The sequence below is a fragment of the Cyrtonyx montezumae genome, unplaced genomic scaffold (assembly GCF_038088225.1).
Source record: "Cyrtonyx montezumae isolate F1298 unplaced genomic scaffold, pur_monq_1.0 scaffold_19, whole genome shotgun sequence".
In the NCBI taxonomy this organism is placed as follows: Eukaryota; Metazoa; Chordata; class Aves; order Galliformes; family Odontophoridae; genus Cyrtonyx; species Cyrtonyx montezumae.
In genome coordinates, this window is record NW_027071925.1 from 3826844 (window position 1) to 3848939 (window position 22096).

The 22096-nt window shown below is 53.8% G+C and overlaps 2 protein-coding genes across 2 annotated transcripts; both read left to right on the forward strand.

Annotated features, from left to right (window-relative positions):
• The first annotated feature begins 2828 nt into the window (after window positions 1-2828).
• WBP2 (WW domain binding protein 2) lies at window positions 2829-8635 on the forward strand. The gene is made up of 8 exons (XM_065735220.1): window positions 2829-2912; window positions 3758-3866; window positions 4405-4540; window positions 6090-6182; window positions 6503-6619; window positions 6849-6971; window positions 7424-7500; window positions 7673-8635. Exons 1-8 carry the CDS (start codon window positions 2854-2856, stop codon window positions 7724-7726), a joined length of 768 nt encoding a protein of 255 aa, XP_065591292.1. The 5' UTR covers window positions 2829-2853; the 3' UTR covers window positions 7727-8635.
• A 3871-nt stretch (window positions 8636-12506) lies between these two features.
• Window positions 12507-22063, forward strand: UNC13D (unc-13 homolog D). The gene is made up of 32 exons (XM_065735223.1): window positions 12507-12581; window positions 13331-13363; window positions 13560-13667; window positions 13878-13937; window positions 14162-14228; window positions 14310-14487; window positions 14680-14724; window positions 14844-14912; window positions 15077-15146; window positions 15291-15395; window positions 15605-15697; window positions 15929-16032; window positions 16134-16251; window positions 16726-16850; window positions 16956-17046; window positions 17156-17212; window positions 17351-17448; window positions 17671-17722; window positions 18043-18173; window positions 18406-18526; window positions 19003-19146; window positions 19314-19412; window positions 19789-19995; window positions 20086-20154; window positions 20246-20325; window positions 20440-20545; window positions 20618-20689; window positions 20792-20875; window positions 20969-21089; window positions 21264-21387; window positions 21562-21767; window positions 21857-22063. The coding sequence occupies exons 1-32, from the start codon at window positions 12522-12524 to the stop codon at window positions 21961-21963; spliced, it is 3204 nt and encodes a 1067-aa protein (XP_065591295.1). The 5' UTR covers window positions 12507-12521; the 3' UTR covers window positions 21964-22063.
• The last annotated feature ends 33 nt before the right edge of the window (window positions 22064-22096 follow it).

The following is a 22096-nucleotide window of genomic DNA, read 5'->3' on the forward strand; positions in this document are numbered from 1 at the left end:
CCTTGCTGGATAAGGATGCTGGAGATGTGCAGAGACGATGTGCTGGGTGGAAGAGGAAGGTAACCCTGACCTGCACTGCACATCTGTGGGAAGAGATCTGGAATGTGGGCTGTGTCTGAGCCCCAAATGTCATTTCTTCAGGCCGAAACCCTACCATTCGCTGCAAGGAGTTGTGCCAGAGTAAATAGAGGGGATCTGGTCCTTTGCCCCGTTTTGTTTGGCTGTGGGTGGATGGATGGCTCCGTGGGGGAACGGTGCACTCCAGCCATGATCCCTCCCTTCCCTGCACTGCCCAAACCAGAGCTGTGAGATTCTGCTCCTTGCAGCTTTCAGCTGCTTCGCTGGGATCCGGTGCTTTTTTCCTTTTCCACCCCTGCAGCCCCAGGGGAGCAGCACTGAGAGCATGGGCTGTGCTGCTGCTGCTCCTGCCCCATAGCTGGGTGCTGATGTGCAGCTCACAGAGGGGTTTGGAGGGCTCCTATAGATGTGTTACAAACCCTCTCCTTCTTGCTGCTTCATATCCAGGCTGGAAGTGCTACAAATCCCGGTGGTTTAGGGCATAAAGCAAATTCTGACCGATGTAAGATGGGGGCCCCAGCCCCCAGGTGTCAGATCAGAGTTTGCTCTGCGTTGCCAATAATTTGGGGTGTAAACTGGAATGATTAGGAAACGTGCACTATGCCGGCCCTGGAGCTCTGATTTTTTTTGCTGCAGGCACCATGCGTGGTGGATTTAGATAGATAGCACTTTTGCAATTTAAACAGCCTTTCCATGCTCCTTTGAGTTATATTTTGCTGTCACAGAGTGTTCTTCTTTTTAATTAGATTTTTTAATTATACAGTTACTGTAGACTCTCTTACAGTGTGTGAAGAAACTGTAACAGAATACTTTCGTGGTGATAGAGACTATGATTTGCCATTAAATGTTACACAGACATAGCTGTGGGTTGTCTTTCTTTCAAATACCAAACCACTACAGTTGTCCTGTTCTCGTTTGCTTATTTTTTTTTCTGTGTTCTGCAGAAAATAACAGAGATATTATTTTCCAAGTGTGTCCGTGGGGTTTGTGCCAAACACACAGTATTTTTTTTATTGCTCGACTACAAAAGGAGCGGAAGAATCCTGCAATCCAACAGCAATATTGTCAGTCCTGGGCAGTTCAAAACCAGGAATTGTCTCACTTCTCTCTGTCTCTCTTCTGCTTCTGTCCTTGACTTGGAAATAACAAAGCTGAACAGATGATACATCTTTTCCTTTGTGTTTTAATCTGCATACATCTCCATGAAACGAAGAGTTCTGGAGCTTCCCATGCACTCCAGTGTTTCTTAAAATGAAGGCTGAGTTTCTTAATAGCAAACATCAGCTGGAGCTGTGAGAAGGTCTTTATCAGGCAAAGTGTTAGCTCACAAGCAGCTGCTGAGAGCTTTGGGGAAAGCTGTGTGGATGTGTGCTACTGACTTTAATAGGAGAAGAATTGGGGCCGTGTGTTACAAGCATTTCTTAAAAGGGAAGCTTACAACTTATTAAAATAGCGGATGTGAAAGGCACAAAGTTGTGCTTTTCTTGCCAAGAACTGCACAGATTCTATCACTGAGTTTATTTAAATCTGGTTTCCGTTATGTAGTGTTTCTATTTCCCTGCTGCCCTGGGGATTTGCAAGCACTGGGAGGGGGGGCTGGGCTGCAAACCCTGCAGGGAAAGTTCAAATCCACATAAAAATATGTGATTTAGGATAATATCAGCTCTTAACACATCTTCACGCATTTTGCTGCTTATTGATACGAGGAGTTCTTCAAAACATTTAACTTAGCAGTAGTTTTAATGAAATTATGCAAGCACTGTTACTGCTTTAAGAGTTAACTCCAGTTGGAGGCGGTGGGTTATACCCAAACTGTAGCTATGTCAGCACCACAGATATTTTCCTGTTCCCAGATTTCCTCTTGTCCACAAGACGGGACAGATTTCTGCCTTGTCTGTAGGGTGACTTTTCAGTCCCTCCAGTTTAACCCTCACAGGGGTAACTGTAGGAACCCACAGCACTTCACACCCAATAGTGGGCTCAGATGTCCGGGACACAGAACATGCATTGAGTGTGAATTTAAAAAGCCTGGAAACGGAGGGAGAACCTTTACTGTTAAAAGGGTTAAGCCTCAGTTTATGTGTAGCACCACCAGATTCGTGGGATTTTTATTCCGAGCGCTGTAAAGAACGTGGAAACCGCAGCAAAATGTAATGTTTTGGAAGGATAAAATGGGAATTTGAAGGCAGCAAAGGGAACTGGGCAAACTCCCCGTGCTTTCTTTGTGTACACTGTTGTGTCATCTAAAATAGGAAGCTGGGGGAAGTGCTGCCAAGTCACGCAGGCTGCAAATAACTTAAATCATTTTATTATATATGGTCAGAGGGCCGCACAATCGGGTGATTAATGGGTCGGTGAACGGGCTCTCCCAAAAAGGAGAACAGCTTTTTGGATGACGTATAGAAAAGTTAATGCGATCTCAGCAGCTGGCTTTAGCGCCGTGAATTAACAGTGATATTAATTGCACGGGAGGTGGCACCGCTCCTCGGGGCCGACAGAGAAGAGCATGAGTGAAGCAGTAAGACACGAGTCTGGGCAGAAGGAGGGCTGAAAACATCCCTCAAAGAGCTACCTCCCCCTAAAAAAAAAAAAAAAAAAAAAAAAAAAGATGGCTGCTGAGAGAGGACTACAACTCCCAGCACGCACCGGGACCACAAACACCACCGGGACTACAACTCCCAGCATGCCCCGCGGCGCGGCGCCGCTCCCCCGTCAGCCTCTTCTGTGCGCATGCGCAGAGCGGACCCGGCGCTGCGTGGCGGGGGGGCGGCGGCCATGGCGCTGAACAGGAACCACTCGGACGGCGGCGGCGTCATCGTTAACAACAGCGAGAGGTCAGGCGGCGAGCGGCCGTGCCCCTCTTCCCCGTCCTTCTCCATCCCCTTTCCGTCGGACATGGCGGGGAGCGGCCTTCCCCTGGCTCCCCCCGCCGCAGTAGGCCCTGTGCCCTTTTGTAGCTTTGGTGCGGGGCCGGGTGCGCCCTGGCAGAGGGGAAAGGCGAATGAAAGACCGGGGATGGTAACAGCAGCCAAACATAGACGTGCTGTGCTCCTCCATTGCTAAGGATTGGTGTGCTCGATGTGGACGCTGTTGCGTGCCTGCATCCGTACAGATATATTGCGTTGGTCCTAATCAGGTCTGTTTTTAATTGGGAATTAAGGAGTCGGCGCAGGGACTCGGGTTTGTGGAAGTTAAGTGACAGGAGAAGGGATCCAGATCACGTTTGAGCGACTGAAATGTGTTCTTGTGACCTTCAGTAGCCTCACTGCATAACCCAGCCCGAGGGGTTCCTGCTACAGCAGCTGTGTTCCTTGTGGTGAACCAATGTAGGGAAATGATCCAGCATAATACAGCATATTAGATATATATCACACTTAATGTAAGGAATATATTGAGGTCTTGATGAGTTGAATTGGCTAGATTCACTGCCTGGCTGTGCAAGCAGCAGTAGCTGTGTCAGCACTCTGAGGAAGGAACACGAGGCTGAGAACCAGCAGTCAGTACTACTGAAGCTGCTGCAAGCAGCAAAATAAAGAAGTACAGAAGTGCAAAGCAGAGTGAGCTTGTTTACTGAGCACTGGCTGGAGGTTAAGCCAGCTCTGGTAGGTCAGTAAACTCTGCATATTGCACTTCTGCCCTGAGCTGTAACGCTGTGCCTTTTCTCTCCTCTTCTTTGCAGTGTTCTGATGACCTATGATCATGTAGAAATGACCTTCAGTGATATCGAACCGATGCCGGATGCATTCAAAGGGACCAAGAAAGGGAGTGTTTTCCTGACTCCCTATCGAGTAAGTAGCAGAAGGCATTAGGAGGAGATGAGAGCTCTTCGTGATTCTGTGCTTCCATCCACTCCCCAGTGCATGAAAGTCTGGATGATGTAGTGCTCCTTGAAGTATGGCTCATCCTCTCCCCATGGGGAGCACCATGACTTCGTGGTGTATTCTGTTTGTCATAAGATAATAAATCTGATTAGTTCTTACCCAGGCAGCTGCTCAGTCCATCAGGCATCTCCAAGATTGGAAATTAGGGGTGGTCTGGAAATGCTGAATGGAACAGTTCAGCTACTAAATCACGGCTGTGTGGGGCTGTGAGCTCTCTGGAAACAGAGGAGTATTATCTGAGAAGTATAATCTTTCTGGAAGGCTGTGTTGCCTCGAGGCATCAGGTTCTCCTTGTAGCTGTTCTGAGAAGCCTGGGGCTTGCAGGGATTACAAGGATCTTGGAGTGTGGGAGGCAGTTTCAGTCCTCAAGTCTCTACAGATAACAAACAGGGGCAGTGTTTCCTGTTTGTTTTAAGTGCCCTTTGCAATGTTGTTTCCTTTTCAGGTTATCTTTGTATCGAAGGGAAAGGATGCTATGCAGTCTTTCGGGATGGCCTTTTATTTGTTGAAAGACTGTGAGATTAAGCAGCCTGTCTTCGGAGCAAATTATATCAAGGGCACAGTGAAAGCAGAGGCAGGAGGTAGGTATGGCACTGATACAAAGTTGAACTAAGACGCAGAACATACAGTTCGTGGTAAAGCAGTTATTCACTGCAGTCTAAAGTGGATACTGAATGCGTGGGCTCTTGCAGTACTGCTAAAATGTGTTTTTCTGTTTCAAATCAGCAGCTAAAACTATTCCCCTCGCCTGCTCTGTACAGTTACAGTGAGCAGATGAGTTCTGTAGCTGATGTCATTCCTGCCCTCTGTACAAATTCTGAGCTCAGTCAGCCAAGTGATCTCACTGAGTACACATCAGAGCAGGGAGCAGGCTGTGGCAGCAGCACTGAGGCCGTTGCTTGGCCTTGGTCAGTTGAGCTTTTCTCCTAATTATGCATCCACATCCTTCTGTGCCAAGCACTCGTGGTCTGTTCTGGATCTGTATGGATTTTGAGGTGCTGATCTCTGACACTATTCCTTGTGCAGTTCAGGAAAAAGCACTGCTGTGTTGTTTGGAAAATAGTGAATTATCTCGACCTTAGGGAACCTTGGAGGGCAGCTTCACATTATATTCAATGAGAAGGTTGTGGTGGACTTTATTTTTTCTTTCAAGACATTTGTGTAACTGTCCTATGCTTCTACTTTTCACCAAGGCACTTATTTCATCCAGAGCTTTATTTATTCTGTTAGCTGTGGCACTGCAGCACAGTGCAGTGCTCAGAGGACCTCAGCCTGCTGCCCTGACATCAGCCTTGTAGCTTCTGTAGGGGAACAAAACAGGAGCAATCCAGCACGGGAGGAGAGGCGAGCAGCAAGGACGAACTCCAAACTGTGTGAAAGGCAAACTGCTCCAGCAAAATCTCTGCAAGTTTCCCCCAGAGGCTGTCTTAGTTAATGAGCACATTGCTGTAACAGCCAGGGGAGCCTGGCTTAGCTCAGAAGGCTCTTTTATCTCCGTGTCCCTGTTTCAGTACTGACACAGCCACTGCTTTGATGCATTGTTGGCACTCTGAGCTGAGCGTGTCTTTCTTTTTTAGTCTGTAATAAGAGATGTTGCTAATTTGTTTATTTTTATTATCATCCCAACTTGAAATATTCCCTGTGAACTCTAATGGATTTATGTGACATGTTTTTTTTCATTAAGCTCTTTGCTTCATTGGGGACTCAGACTCCAAAACTAATTTGCAGTGGACAGTTAGGTGTAGTTGCAAAAACCTTTTAGCAAACAGGATTAGCAGAATCCCTGTCTTCTGCACTAATCATGTACAAAGCTAAGAGTAAATCCAGCCCTCCTGATAGCTTGGGCTGCTGGCAGCCTGTGTGATAGCAGGCACAACTTTAGCAAGCATTTGAATGTCTCCCTCATTGATGGTTTTATTATTCAGGCATCTCTGGATCTGAAAACATTGTCCAATGTGAAATTTTCTGTACTAAAGGTAATTCTGCTGCTTTCTCTGCAGGTTTTTCTTGGATGTTTGGGATGAGCTCTTTAAAGAATGATAGACAGGGCATCTGGAGCTAAAGCATGGAAGCTGAATAGCATTGAAATGGCTTCTCCTTATTTGTGAGTGCTGTCTTCTCTCCCTGCAGGTGGCTGGGAGGGATCTGCCACCTTCAAGATGACCTTTACAGCTGGGGGTGCTATCGAGTTCGGACAGCGTATGCTGCAGGTGGCATCCCAAGGTAGGGGAGCTTCATGCTCTCTGCTGTTTGGCTTTGTGGTTCCAGGAGGCCTTGCCTTAATCTTACAGCAAGAGCAGTTTTAAGCTGGGACAGGTTGGATTCCTGTCTTACATGAATTGCAGTCTGTGTCTGAAACTTCGTGGCCTTAACACAACACCTTTCTGACATCCAGCAAGCAGTGGGCTTATTAGGGTTCATACTTCTTGTTGTTGTTGTTTTGTTTTCTTTGGCTTTCAGAGGACTCTTTAAGTTTGTTGTAGGTCTTAGCCTGTGTTTTCTGCAAGCTTGGTGTTTTGGTCAACTTCTCTTTCCTTCTCCAGCCTCCAGAGGTGAAGTCCCCAACGGAGCTTATGGCTATTCCTACATGCCGAATGGATCCTATGCTTTTGCACCACCTGTGGCAAATGGGGGCTATCCATACCCACCACCTCCTCCTGGTAAGTGTGGGTTATGCAGACAAGGATGATTTTAGCTAACGAGAGTTAGAATAGCTCCAAGGGGGAAGAAAGAACAATTTCACATTATCTTTAACATTGGATCTGATGCCTTGTGCAGCTTTTGCTTCTGAGCTTAAGGAGATTTGCCTTCATCTCGTTTTGGCTGCGTGCTGTGACCCCACCCCAAATGGCTGCTAAGTCTTTGCCATGTTGTCTCCTTTCCTGACAGAGTTTTATCCTGCTCCTCCTGTGGGGGGTGCAGACATGGCCTACATGCATCTGCCACCCCCACCCTACCCAGGGCCCATGGAGCCGCCTGCTGGTGGTCCAGATCTGCCCTCCACTCCTGCAGGTAAGAAATACCTTGGGCTGAATCAGCTCACAGCTGCTTCATGGTGCCCACAGTTCTCTTTTGTTGCTCCTTAACAACAGCTGTGCAGAAACCTGTGTCAAATTGTGATGCTGAGTGTCGGTGTTACTGCTCAGAAGAGTCAGAATTTTGTTCCCTCATTGAGGTTTCCTGTCTGTGTTCTCATGGGGAACGTGGAGTCAACTTAGAAGCTCCAATTGAGTTAAAATTGTCTGGAAAGGAGTGGTTAGGGAGCTCAGTCTGAAGGCCAGCCTGGTGCCCTCCAGTGGGAACACCATCTACAGATACATCGTATTGTAGCTGTTTTGGAGCTTGAATATTGACAAGATAGTGCTTTATTTAGACCAGTTAATGGCCAGGAGTATTGTGATGGAATTGTGATGATAAAAACTCCCCGTGTGCCACCCATTTTGTCCCTTCTGTTTCTGTGACAGCTGAAGCTAAGGCTGCTGAAGCTGCTGCCAGTGCTTACTACAACCCAGGAAACCCACACAACGTCTACATGCCCACGGTAAGAGCTGGGATCAAGTTTCCACAAGGATTTCTTACTTCTGAGAGTCAGAATCACGTACCAAGTTCTACTCAGTGACACAGCAAAGCGTGCCTATTGATTTCTTGTGTGTTTTGTTTTGTTTTGTTTTGTTTTGCCACAAATTGATGTCCTTTTACTGTCTTTACTTCAGGACCAGCCACCCCCGCCTCCGTACTTCCCACCAGAGGACAAGAAAAACCAATAAGCTACCACAGGACTTCTCCACAACTCGTTGCTTTCTTACTTCCCACTTTGGCTGAATCTTGGGGCATGGTCCATAGCACTGAGGAGTAGAGCCTTACCTCAAGGCACGTAGCTTCCCTGGACTTTAGTGGTAGATAAGAGCAGAGCAAGGGGAGAGATCTCAGCAGCCTGGCTTACCTCTGAGAGCTCTGAGGGTTTGCAGTCCTACCACAGTTCTCCTTTCTCCCTGTGCACACCAACACTAGAACTGGAGGTTCTCTTTCTGATATAGTCTCCTTTGTCTGTTTCTTTTGATACTTAAATTATACCTCTTTAGAGTAAGCAGCTGTTGCAGACTGATAATTAACAAGCTCATAACGTGGCAACAAGGTGCCCAGGGAGTCTTGTCTTTACTTTAGGGGTTCTCTGGACACAGGGATGTCTCTAGGTATCCCTCTCAACCTGGAATATTAAACCCAGCTTTTCCCTCCCCTACTGAAAAAGGGCTTCAATGGGAACCTTTGGAGTCTCAGAGGGAGTAGAGGTCTATTATATTTAGCAGATATCTACTAAACTTTTTAAAAGAACAAGTTGCTCCTAACCATCATAGTGAATCTGATAGCCCTCCAAATTTTTCTGCTGTGCACTACAACGATGCTGACAAGCTTCCTTTTTTTATTTAAGAAAACAAAACTGCCCTTTGCAGGGCTGATGTGACTCGTCACAGATCACATGGGAACACTCATTTATCTCTTTTTTCCATTCCAACACGTGGGCTGGAGATCACAAAGCCCTGAGCACTGTCTTTATGAATACACTTTGTGTTTTTTTTTTCCCCTGTAACACAAGTTACAGTTTGGCCAGTGAAGTATCTCACTGCTGTGGTTTAACTGGGGAGTTAATAGCTAACAGGAAGAAAATAGTTTCTGCTCTGGAAACACTTGGGAGAATATATAAAAAAAAAAAAGGGTGGAAGAAGTTGTTGGTGTGACTGAGCTGTGAGGTCAGATGTTTGATGTCGTTAGCATCCCTGGATCAGGTATGAATTTACTTCTCAGTAAGTGGAATGTCAATGCTCTGGACTGAGGGCTCAAGCATTTTCCTTGATCTCATTTGCAAAGACTGTCGTGCTCAGAACCTCTGCAGGATGATCAGTGACCAGGCTGTGAAACTGCACAAAGCTTCACACCAGTCGCATTCTGCTGACTTCCAGCAGTGGTTGTGAGAGAGCAGATTTGTCCCAGCAAGTGTGGAGGAGGATCATGTGCTAGGGAACTGCCAAGGCTTCCTGCATGCAGCCTGCTTGGAGAGAAAAAGGTCCACCTCTTGTTTTCTTTGTGTCTGAGTCTCGGTGATTAACCAAATCGCTGCTCTCTGTGCACTGACTTTTCTAGAATTGCTACTGCAGTGATGTAAAGAAATGGTTATTTTAAATATGCATACATATATATATTTATTTTGAAATGTTTGATTAATATATTAATGTGAAATGACTTTTGAATGCAGATTTGTTTTTGCCAAGACTGTGAAGTAAAGTGAAATCAGCTCGAACCTGAGTGTTGTGCTTTTTGGTGTGTGTGAGGGGTGTTTCTTCTGGCTTAGGCTTACAGGTGAAATGAGAATAAGGCACTGAATCTTCACAAATGCCCACTGCCCAGTTCCTGCTGGAAATGGGTGAGGCAGCTGCTCAGCTTTTACCTGAAGGTGCTTTATTTCCAGACCAGTTGTCTTTTAAAAGCTCCTAGCATTCTGTTGTGGAAAAAGTCAAGGGGCACCTTCTGAATTCTGCTCTCCCACGTCGTGTTTGTCCTCGCCCATAACCATTAATGCATTTCTGTGCTGGCCCATCAACTCGGGCTCCTTTCCTTTAGCAAGAAGTGGGTGGAGGAGGGAAGCACGAAGACAGAAAACATTACAGCCTGGTGAGAACACAACGATCCCTGTTCTGTGCATTGAAATACTTGAGTGCTGGTTGTGTTGTATCATCAGCCCAATGGGAGGAGCTGCAGGATGCTGTGCTCAGTACGCCAGGGCTCCTGCTCCTTCAGAATGGCTCTTCTGGGGTTGATAGGTAGGTAAACATGGGTTGTGTAACGTTCCCAGTCTGCCCAGCACCATGTACAGTACAGCTCTGGTGCAGTCAGCACGAACACGTGAGTTCTGGCTGGGCTTTCTTTTAAAACCCTTCCACAACCAAGTGTGCTCCAGGGAAGAAACGTGGAGTATTTTGATGGCAGCTTGTCTCAGTTCTAGCTGAATCTCCTCCGCGGGTGTGGGTGAGCAGTAAGGTCAGGGAGGCTCTAATGTTTGCTGCCTTTAAAATAAAAGGGAAATATTTTGGACGAGTCAGGCTGGAAGTCATGAAACATTCCTCTCCTTAATGTGGATGTGAGTGAGCTGAGAGCCTCCTTTGCTTCTTGGTGAGTGTTGCTGTTCCTCCGTACTAAAGCCAAAAGCGATGAGATCTGTGGCACTGCAGTGTTGCAGCACTGCACAGAAGGGTGCACAGCTCTCAGGGCCTGCTTCCCTGCTCAGAGCTGGGGCTGTTTCCCCCCTTCTCCGGGGTGTGGTGAAACGAGGTATTTCCAAAGCACCCTGAGACGTTGCACAAGGAGCAGTTCCTGCAGGAGCTGCTGGCTGCGGGCCCGGGGCAGGACCTGAAAGTCCTGTTGAAATCCCCGGGGCCGGGGCAGGTGCTGATGCTGCAGGGCAGGGTTTGTGCCTGCCTGCTCAGGAACCCCTCCAGCCCAAAGAGGGGACCGAGCCCTCCCCACAGCACCGTTCTGCCGAGCGAGACCGAGTGATAAATGTCAGGGGTTTGTGTTTCTTTTTTACTACTTGTGGCTTGGTTTGTAGCGCCAGGCCGCGCGAGGCGAGGGTGCTAATTTTAGCCGAGGGTTTTCTCTGCAGTCATGCTTGCCATTACTCACCCGTCTGCTACCCTGCGTGAGTCAGCTCCAAATGCTGCTCTCCCGAGCTGGCAGCTGCTATTGCAGCACTTCTCACTCAGGGGCTGTCCGTGCAGCCTGCCCCACATCAGCATGGTCCCTGCTGCATCCCCCTGGCTGCCGTGGGACGACAGAGGATCCTGGAGCAGAAGGTGTTGGTTTGCATCACGCTGCTGAACCTGTGAGTCTGGCTCAGCAAATGCTGCGTATCCACACCTTCTCTCGGCCTCGCTCAGCTCTTGTCTCTCCAAGGGGGTCTGGGGTGGCAGAAACCGCAGTGGGAGTCAGGCCCTCGTTGTGAAAGCTCCTTGCTGCCCGTGTGCAGCTCTCCTTGCCAAACCATCGCAGTTGTTGGGGCCGGGCTCTAAAAGGAGAAGCGAGGGAGAGGAGTGTCGAAATGGATTTTTTGACCATTTGCCCATTTCTGCTTGCAGCATTCGGATAAGGACGGGCGGCGGCTCCGGCATCACCAGGTGGGAGAGGTAGGAAGATGAACAGCACTCCGTACTGGGTTTTCATTTAGAGACGAGAGAAATGCTTGCTCTGAGGTGCCCTGCATGCTCTGGGACCCCTGAGCTGCAGCTGTATCCCCCATCATTAACTATGGACTCTGCCGGGGCAGCTTCCAACCCTATATAGCCCTGCAGCCTACTGAGAAAGGGGTTTTCCTTTAGGGTGGCTTATTTTTAAAGAGGGTGGAGGGGTTCACTCTGTATCGTGTGCACATATATGGTGCGTGGCCCAGCAGTGATCGTGGGGCTGCAGGGTCCTGCAGGCTCGGGGTGTTCTGCTCACTGGGGTTATCCCTGCTAAGCAGAAAGCGGTGCTGCTTCTGGAAGCTGCTCCCGGTGCTGGGGGGGTGGAGGGTGTTGCTCTGCCCTCGTTAACTTTCTGCTGGGGAGAAGCAGCAGAGGTGTGAGCAGCTCAGGGTGCTGCGCCTTTATCTCTGTGGTTGCTCTTTGCTATGACAGATTTTGTTTTTTGCCACCAAAGCAGAGAGGAAATCCTTCGTTTCCCAGCAGCACCATGAGCATCACATCTCTGCTTTCCTCTGATAGTAGCAGCATGCAGTGCTGACGTCCCACATCAGTGCTCAGCATCTCTGTAGGGCAGGGCCTCCTCCTCCGCTCGCCCAAGGAGCACTAAGCCGGGATTCCTATGGGCCGAGCTCGGGAGAACCCTGAGCAGCACTAAGGCACTGTGAGCGGGGCGGGGGGCAAAGGGAGCCCCAAACTGGGGAGCAGAGGGGACGTGATGCTGAGCTCAGCCCGGCTCTGCTAGGCATCGGAGGGGTGGGCGCTGCCGGCACGGGCATCTGCGCACTGCAATCGTATGAAGCGTTTACTGGGACCGAGGTCAGCAGCCCCGGCTCCTCCCTCGTTTCCTGCTGCACCGCCCGGCAGCACGAGGGCTGCCCCTCCCCCCCCCCTCCAGCGAGGAAAACCCCGCCGCTGTCCCCATCCACGTGTGCAGCGACTGCATCAGTTCTCAGCCTGAGCTCGTGCAAACGGCCGCGTGCCGTGGGGTATCTGCGCACCGCAGATCCCAGCCCATTTCCACTGATGCTGTGGGGTCCCCCACTCGTGCTCATGTGGTCCTCCAGACCCTCCGTGCCACTGCTGTGTGTCCCCCCCTCACCTCCGATGGCATTTGCCTTCTCCTGACTGCTTTTGCCCACTCTCTCTCAATTCACGGTTGATTTGGGGATGTGACGCCCTCCCTTCACCCCACTCGTGCCCCGCGGGGCCGGGTGCTGCGTGCTTCGGCTCCTTTTGCGCGTTTCCCGTGCGATAGGGGCTGCGGTTTCCTCTGGTCATGTGAACAAAAGCAGCAGCAGAGCTGGGGGGGGCTGCTCAGCCTGGGCCCGGGATGGCGGCTGCAGGGGGAGCGCCCACGGGGACCCTCCCCAGGGAGGAGGAGAGCCCCGAGGTATGTGCCGTGGGACTGGGACGGCGTTTGGGACGCGGTGGCCGTGGGAGAGCAGCGTGGGGCTGCGGGGTGCGGGGCTGGCTGATGGGGGAAAGGTGCTCAGGTGGAGAAATGGGGTGAGAAGTGGGAGTGAGCTCCCAAACGACAGCAGTCCCCCCGCGGCCAGCTCCACGCCCCTTGTCCACGTGGGCTCACTGCAGCCCCGCTGTGGGCAGGAGCAGCCCCAGCCTTAAGCCCGCAGCGGTGGCGGAGCAGAGCCCAGCGCAGATGGCCGGGGGATTACGGCAGCCCCGGATTTGCCGTAAGCAAACAGTGATGATCCAGTGGGTGGGGTTTTTTTTTTCCCCACTAGGAGGATCCCAAGGTCGTTCCGGGTCTTGGGTTGGGCTCATCCATCCCCAAAACACTGCAGCCCCACCTGCGGTGGGTTCGTGCTCAGCATGGGAAGGACCAAACGAGTCTGAAGCATCTCTGAGATAGGAGATGATTGTTTTTTGCTTTTCTCAGTCACCCCACTGCGCTCCCAAGTGGCACAGAGCACCATTATGGTCACCCATCTCACGGTGGCCGAGTCACCATCCCCGGCTGAGGATGGGCAGAGGGAACAATGGCTTTCATTGCTTTGCTTTAAGTGCCATTAGGGCATCTTCAGGGTCTAATGGCAGCTTTGGGACGAGCCCACCTTATCCCCACTGTCACTGTGCCCCAGACCTCATAAGAAACCCCTCCTTCCCCTCTTGTTCCTCCAGATGGACCTCTCACACCGCTTCTCCAAGCAAGAGGTACGGGCACGTGGGCTCCCGTGGTGGCATCACTGGGGCCTCTGGGGCATGGGGACGGCACCTTTGGGTGCAGCAGCAGCAGCACCCTGCTGTCAGCATCCCCTGGGTGCACTGGGGAGGAGGGCGGTGGTGGACGAGGGAGGACGCGTGCCCACGTCCCTGCCATGGCAGCGATGTGACAGTGCTGTCCCTGCAGCTGTCCCTGCTCTACCAGGAGGTGCTTTACACCATCCGGCACCGTCTGGGCAAACCCCAGCCCCAGCATATCTCTGACACCCAGGAGCTCTGTGCCTACGTGCAGAAGGTGCGTGCTCCCCCCATGGGACCCTCGGAAGGCAATTCCTAAAGACCCCAAAGGGTTGGGGATGTCATCAGGGTGGTCAGGAGGTTCTCCCTGATGAGCTTTCCCAGCCTTCCTGCTGCACCTCGCCCTTCCAGCTGGAAAGCCCCTGGCTGCCCTCCAGCCACCACTTGGTGGGGCCGCATCCATGACCGGCCCTAATGTTTGTAACAGGCTTTCGGGATGGATGAGGAGGAGCACAGGGCCATCGCACAGCAGGTCCAGGAGCTGGAGGTAGGGAGCAGGGCAGGTTCTGTGCTGGGGTGCTGCTGGGCTTGGGTTCAGGATGGCCCAGGTCTATGCAGGGGCTGAGTCTGTTTGTGACAAGGGGCACTGAACTGCCTCTTGGGGTCAGTGACACCCCAGGACCTCACTGTGAGCAGCATCACAGCGTGCATCCAGCAGTGCACACTGTGGCTGCTTTTCCCCTTCGTTAAGCAATCGTTTCTCTCTGCCAGAGCCCAATTTTTTGTCTGAAAGCAACCGTGAAGGAAGCCAAAGGGATTTTGGGTAAAGACGTCAGCGGTAAGCAGAGCTGGGTGGGTGGCTTTGTAGAAAGGGGACAGCTGCTGCTCGCAGCAGGGATAGCACTGCTGGGTCTTGCAGGGTTCAGCGACCCGTACTGCCTGCTGGGCATCGAGTCCAAGAGCCAGGAACCAGCCCACCCTGACAACAAGAGGAGGCTGAAGGCGGTGGTCAAGGACCTCATCCCTGAAGACCAGATCCATCGCACACAAATCATCAGCCAGACCCTGAACCCAGTGTGGGACGAGACGTTCATCCTGTAATCTGCCACCCCTCTGTCCCATTGCTACTAAGGGGGTCTCATGGGGTGGGGTGGGGTCTCCATTTCCACACCTCCATCTCCACTTCCACCTCCATCCATCCCCACTTCCATCCCCACCTCCCAGAGGCCGCTGTCCTGCCGTGTGCTGCTGTCCCTGCTGCAGTGACAGCTGCTGTCCATTCCTTTCAGGGAGTTTGAGGACATGGAAACAGCCAGCTTCCACCTGGACATGTGGTGAGCGCAGCCGGAGCGGGGTTCTGCCTCCCAGCGTGGGGCTGGGAGGGCCACTTTTCCCATTTCCCCTTGCAATGGTCTCCGATCACACCAGTTCCTTTCCCCTGCTGCTCATGCAGGGATTCGGACACGGTGGAGTCGGTGCGGCACAAGCTGGGCGAGCTGACGGACCTCCATGGCCTCAAACGGTGCGTGCTGCCATGTGCAAATCGCACATTTGCTTCCTGGCTTTGCTAAATGTCCTTGGAGGAAGGGAGGCAGGGTGGTGGCTCTCTGCTATCCCCATATTGCCTTGCTTTGCCCCAGGTTGGTGGCTGTGTGCGTCCCTTCAACTCTTGCTATTGCCTTTCAGGATCTTTAAGGATGCTCGCAAGGACAAAGGGCAGGATGACTTCCTGGGGAACGTGGTCCTCCGCCTGAAGGTGAGACCTGGATGTGAGCAAAGCCTGGGGGGGAGGGGTGACCAGGACCCCAGTGCCACAGCAGCACAGCTCCCAGGTCCCTGGAGCAATGCCACATCCCCAGCACTGTGGGAACAGCTCTGCCCCTCGTCTCTGCTCGTGCAGGACCTGCACTGCTGGGATGACCAGTGGTACCAACTGGAGCCGCGCACAGAGACGTATCCCAACCGGGGTCAGTGTCACCTGCAGTTCCTGCTGACCCACAAGAAGGTAGGAGTGAGGGAACCACCGCCTCAGCAGGGCGGGTTACCCCCAGATCCCCATCCTCTGCATCCCATCTCTGGGACCAGAGGGGTTGGGACACTTCACACTTTGACTTGAGTTCTCCAACCCCACGCTTCTTGTGTCCCCGCGTCCCCAGCTCTCCAACTGCTCGGGCAGGGGATGGTTATTGCTTTGCATGGGTTGTCTCATTCCAGAGGGCCACCACCTGCAGCCGAACGCAGCCGAGTTACACCGTGCACCGCCACCTCCTGCAGCAGCTGGTGTCCCACGAGATCCTGCAGCACCAGGTGCTGTGGGAAGAGAGGAGCAGCAGGAAAGGGATGGGATGGGACGGGACGGGACGGGACGGGACGGGACGGGATGGGATGGGATGGGATGGGATGGGATGGGATGGGATGGGGAGTACCTTTGGAGGCCCCTACACTGATGTGTTGCACCGTGATGGGGTTCACCCTGGCCATGCCTGGGTCCCTATGAGCCTACTGCAGGGCTCCTGACCTGGCTGTGCATCCTGGCAGGCTGGTAGCACTGCCTGGGATGGGGAGCTGAGCCCGCACGCCAGCACTGTGCTGTACCTGCATGCCACACAAAAGGACCTCTCGGACTTCCACCAGGTCATGGCGTGAGTATCCCCTGTTGGTTTCCCCGTTCTGGCTGCAGTAGCCTTGGGGAGCCCTGCTCCAGCCCCTCGGGGCTCAGCCCACCCTCTCCCCAAATCCCCAGGCGGTGGCTGGCGTACAGCAAGCTGTACCAGAGCCTGGAGTTCAACAGCAGCTGCCTGCTGCACCAGATCACCAGCATCGAGTACCAGTGGCTGCAGGAGCGCCTGCGGCCGGAGCAGGTGGGACACGGGGAGGGAGGTGTGCTCCTCGCACCAACTCCTGGCCACAGTTCCCTCTCTGTGCTGTGGGAAGGGCAGGAGCTTGTGGGCTATGGGGCTGCAGGGTGCTACTGGTGGGCAAACAGCCACGGGACCAGGACAGACCGAGGAACCCCTTATGGGAATTTGTTCCCCATCGCAGAGAAGCTGCTCCTATTGCCCTCCTCCATCACTGCTCTCGATCCTAAGCCCTGTGAAAATCAAATCTGACCCAGTTCCCACTGCCTCCCCATGGCCTGTTTTCCCAGGGCATCCAAGCACCCTGCTGAGATTCGGGAAGTTTCATGCATAGCAATGAGGTTTTAGCACAGAACTCAGCTCAGCCCCTCCGGGGAGCAGCTCCTGGGGGCACCAGGGGAGAAGTGAGAGCCTTGGGCTCTCTCCTACATGGCACCATGGTCCCAGCACCGTGCACAGATCCCTTCCATCTCCCAGAAAGCAGAGCTGGCAGAATCCTTCCAGTCCTTGCTGACCTATGGGGTGTCCCTCATCCGGAGGTACCGCATCATCTTCCCTCTCTCTGTTGTGAGCTCCACTGAGAGGCTGCAGTCCCTGCTCCGGTGAGTCCCCTTGTTGGGGGAACTGTTTGAGTAGGGTCTCCTGGGGAAGAGGTGTTGCCTTGGAGGGGCTGGTGCAGGGTTTTGCCAACAGTTCTCCCTTTGCAGGGTCCTGGTCCAGATGTGCAAGATGAAAGCTTTCAGAGAGCTGTGCACACTCAGCCCTGACCTCCCCAGAATGGTATCTGAGGCACTCAAGGTAGTGGGACCTGCCACCCACCCCCTACCCTGCCTGGCTTCCTGCAAAGCCCCGTGGTTGGCGTGGTCCCCTGGCTTCAGGGCAGTCTCACCACGCTCCTCTCTTGCAGTCAGGCACGACAGAGTGGTTCCACATGAAGAAGCAGCACCTCCAGCCCATGGTGAAGGTCAGTCCCCACCTCTGCCTCTCCAGAGCCATGGTGCCCAGACCAGCCCTGCGAGCACAGTGCTCCTAATGTGGGAATGGAGCTCAGATCGTCTCAGTGTCGCTGAGTGTCCCAAAAGAGCTGTTTCTTCTTCTACAGAGCATGGAGGAAAATGGCAAAGCCTTGGCCAAACTCCTTTTGGAGGTGATAGGAGATCTCCAGCAGTGCCAGAAAGTCTGGAATAAATTCTTCATCAGGTGGGGTGTGGAGCTCGACCCCTCCTCAACCACTTTTCATGGCACCAGGAGCAATGAGGCACTTGGATGCTTTGTTCCCTGGTCCTTGGGTTCTGCCTGTGAGAGGAGATCACTGAGTGGACCCAGTTCTGCCCTGCAGAGTTCTCCTCTCCCTAATGGCCCAGGGGTGGGCTGGGTTTGCTGAGCAGGGGCTGGCTCCTGATTTTGTTTCTCTCTTCATAGAATCTTGAAGCTGAATCTCTTCTCCATCGCCTACCTGGAGCTGGAGAGCCTGGTGGGTGATCCTGTGTCTGCTCTGCAGTCCTGGAGCTGAGCTCTAAAGCCTGGCTGAGATATTTCTCCAGCCTTTGGGGTTGGCTTCTTGTTGCAAGCCTGGAAATGAAGCAAGCCAGGGAAATCCCATCTTTCCCTGCATGCCCCTAAAGTCACCATCATTATTTATCTATATGCCTGACCCAAAGGATCTCCTGAAATGCCAAGTGAAAGGGAGTGCCATGAGCTGACCCCATGGCTTCAGACAGCCCATGCCTCCCCAGCTGGACCCCGCTAGCTCTGCGCCCCACGAGCTGCCCTTCTCCCCTTTGTCACCACCAGGTTGCGGGGCATGTCCAGGAGCAGCTGCGTGAGGTCGACACTGGCATGTCCAAGCCCACAGCTGAGAGCCTTTTCCAACTCTATCTGAACCTGCAGGAGCTCTATAGGATGAAGGACTTCCTCCCAAAGAGGTACCAAGGGTTTCAGGCTTGGATGTGATGATCTATGGGATCCTTAGTTGGATTTGGTGATCCACACTGATCCCTTCCAACTCTATTTTATGATTCTACGCTCTTGAGTTTGATGCATACCTCTACAGGGGGAGTTTTCTCCTAATTCTGTTTCTCGTGCATGAGATGATGGAGAGTTGGTAGCCTTTTACCATCGCTGTGCACTGGGAGAAGCTGTTTTCTCCATCCGCAGGGATGGGCCATTGGCTCTGAGTGATTTCCACCAGTGGTTCAAGGAAGCTGTGCCCCAGTGGCTGCAGAAGGCCTACAGCATCGCTCTGGAGAGAGCACAGAGGGCTGTGCAGATGGACCAGGTGACTCAGGAGAACATCTCTCCCAGCGTTTGGGATCTCACCAGCTCCCTCACACACTCCCAATGGGGTCTTTTTTTCCCATGGCAATTTACTCCTCTGTGGTCCTCACCCCCATGCCTGTTTCATGGCAATGATGCCACCATGGAGGTCCCACTTGCAGCCTGGGAACGGGCTGGTTCCCCTCCCTGCATTTTGACCCGTTCTATGAGCCCTTTCTTTTGACCTTCAAAAAGAGGGGAGGGAAGGCTATGGGGCTGGGGGCCCCTCACCCTGTTACTCAGTGCAGCTCAACACTGGGATCTAGAATGAGCAGAGAGCTTGGGCTGTTGCATTTTCATCTTCTCCATTCCCCAGAGTGGTCAGGTGATGGCACAGAGTGAGGGTGGGCATAGGAAGGATCTAGTGGTGGTCCTAAAACGAAGGAGCAGCTCCCCTGTTGGGGGTGGCTCAGTTGGGTTTGCTCTGTGCCCTCCCAGCTGACGCCTTTCGGGGAGCACAACAAGCACAGCACATCCACCGTTGACCTGTCCACCTGCTATGCCCAGATCGTGAAGACCTGGCAGCAGCTCAACTGGCCAGACCCTGAGGAAGCCTTCATGATCATGGTGAAGCTCGTGGAGGTCTGTGCACTTGGGTCTGGCAGGCAAACACAAGCAGCAGGAGTTTCCTCTTGCTTTTGAAGACAGGTCCCAGTGAATGGGGCCGGTGTGGTGCCGATGTGGTGGTCTCCGTGCTGCCCCGTTGGTCCCGTTTGTATGTATGTATGTTTGTATTATCCACCCTGTAGGATATGTGCAAAATCGCCCTGATGTACTGCCGGCTCATCAAGGAGAGGGCTGAGGCTCTGTCACTGAGCGAACAGAACGAGGGCGAAGCAGCCAACAGGGTTGGTGTCCGGGCAGGACACTGGGCTGAGGGGGAGGCAGGGCTTGGTTGTTGTTTCTGAGCAGCCACTGTCCTGGGTCTGAGTTTTGTGGGGAGCAGTTGCCCCTGATGGCCGTCATCGTGGAAAATCAGGAGGGAAACAGTGTGGGTTTGGAAAGAGGGATGGGATGGAAATGAGGATGGGAAAGAGAATGGGGATGGGGGTGGGAATGGGAATAGTGATGGAGATGAGGGTGGGAAATGAGGTTGGAGATGAGAGTGAGGGTGGAGATGGGAACGAGGACGGGACGGGAATGATGAGGGTGGAATTTAGGGTAGGGATGAGAGGTTGGGGTTGGAGCCAGAGGGATAACTTGAGTAATGACCTTCCTCCCCAGCTCTGCATCGTGGTGAACAACATCAAGCAGCTGCGACTGCTCATCCTGAAGCTGCCGTTGCAGTTGGACTGGGCCCAGCTGGAGCAGCGCACGGGAGCTGTCATTGACCAGCAGCAGATCCAGCACACGCTGCACCACCAGCTCGACAGCACCGTCTCCTGTCTGGACCATGAGGTCCAGGATGTGGTGCAAGCCCTGGCCACCAAGGTGCCACCAGTTGCCCTGCACCCGGACTGAGTGGGGAAGCTTAACCCAAGGGGATGGAAATAAGCCCCTTGCCTCTGTGTGCTTTTTCAGCTGGAAGCAGGGATCGCCAGACACATCCAGGAGCTGTCGGCCTCCAACAATGTGCAGGAGCCTGAGGATGTAAGCACTTGGCCTAAACCCCCACCCTGTCTGTGCCCTGCTGAATGCAGCCCCTCCCGTGCCCTCCCCACCACCCTCTTCTCCTGTGCAGTCCATCCTCCCTCTCATGAGGTTCCTGGAGTCAGAGCTGCAGTATCTCAACGAGCACCTGGTGCAGGAGAACTTCAAAAGGTGACCGAGGACCCCCGTGGGGCTCAGGGGTGCCTCTTCTTGGGGTGGGGCTGAGCTCAGTGGGATGAGCAGGTTCCCTGCCCCCCATCTCACTGCCCCCTCCCCTCGCTGCAGCCTCCTGGCCCTGCTGTGGCATCACACCTTGGTTGTGCTGACAGCGGCTGCGGGGCCGCAGGTGCCCTCGATGCAGCACTGCAGGAAGCTGAACTGTGCCCTGAAGGTACCTGGGGAGGGCGTGGGGGGGGTCCCTGGGTGGGTGCCTGGGTGTCACTAACAGCATCCTCCTCCCCAGAGCCTGGAGCTGTGCTTCCACGCCGAGGGCTGCGGGCTGCCACTGGAGACCCTCCACAGCACCGCCTTCCTGGTATGGTGCTGGAGGTGCCAGGATGTCCTTAGGGTGTTTGATGGGGAGGGGCAGCCCCAAGGCTGCTGACCCTGATCGTCCCCCACCTCGTCCTCCCCTCAGTCACTGGAGAGCCGCCTGGCCCTGTGCTCCTCCACCAGCCGCAAGCTCATCCAGAAGTACTTCAGCACCCGGATCCAGGAGCAGGTGGGAGTCAGGATGGGACCCCCACCCCTTCCCAACACAACCTGCCCACGGCCCCTGCTCCAGGCCCCCACAACAGCCCCTGCCCCTCTGCAGCTGGACGTCAGCTCGGAGAAGTACGGGGCCGTGACCATCAAAGCTCTGTACCGCCCCTCGGAGCAGAAACTGCGCGTGGAGGTCCTCAACGCTGCCAACCTCATCCCATTGGACTCCAACGGTGAGAGCCCAGGGTTTCCCCGCGGCGAGCTGAGGGGAGAAGGGGGTTATGTCCCTCTATGGAGTCACTCTGGGCCAGGAGGGGGATGTCCCACCCCACCTCGCAGGGCTGGGGGCTCTGGGTGATGCCCAGGACTCCTGTGAGCAGGGGAAGCTGATGGCTGCTCCCCTCCAGGCTCCAGTGATCCCTTTGTGCAGCTCACCCTGGAGCCCCGGCACGAGTTCCCGGAGGTGGTGGCCCGCACCACCCAGTGCAAGAGGAACGAGCTGCACCCCCTCTTCGATGAAGCCTTCGAGTTGTACGTGGGCTGTCTTTCACCTCCTGTCCCCTACTCCGTGGGCCGGTGCTATGGGGAGAGGTTGAAACACGGCACGGGAAGGAGGGGGGGGGTGTCCCAGGGGCTTCCCACCCTGAAGCCCCAACATGGGGGAACTGCATGATGAAAGATGTCCCCATGTGTTCCACCCCACAGCCTCATCCCCCCCGAGAAGTGCCGCCAGGACGGGGCCTGCCTGCTGCTCACTGTCTTCGACTACGACACGCTGGGGGCCAACGACCTGGAGGGAGAAGCCTTCTTCCCCCTGCACCACGTGCCCGGCCTGGATGCTGACGAGGACCAGGCTGACATGGGATGGGTGCCCCAGACACGCCTCCCGCTCACCCACCCCAAACCCGGAGGTACAAGAGGGGGGGGGTCCCACTCCCAACCCCACACCGTGCATCCCCCGCCCCCCTCCCCTCACATCATTCCCCTTTTCTCCCCCTAGGAGATGAGATCCTGCAGCTGCTGGAGTGCAGGAAGGGGGACAAGGAGGCCCAGGCCTTTGTCAAGCTGCGCAAGCAGAGAGCCAAGCAGTCCAAGGAGACGGCGTGAGGAGTGGAGGGCCTTAAATGTGGGGGTCCGGAGTGGGACCCCAGGGCCGGAGCCTGAGCACGGGTTGGGACAGCAGGTCCTGCCCCCAGCAGTGCCCAGCGTGGGGCTCAGGAGGGGTTTGGGGGTTTCCCTG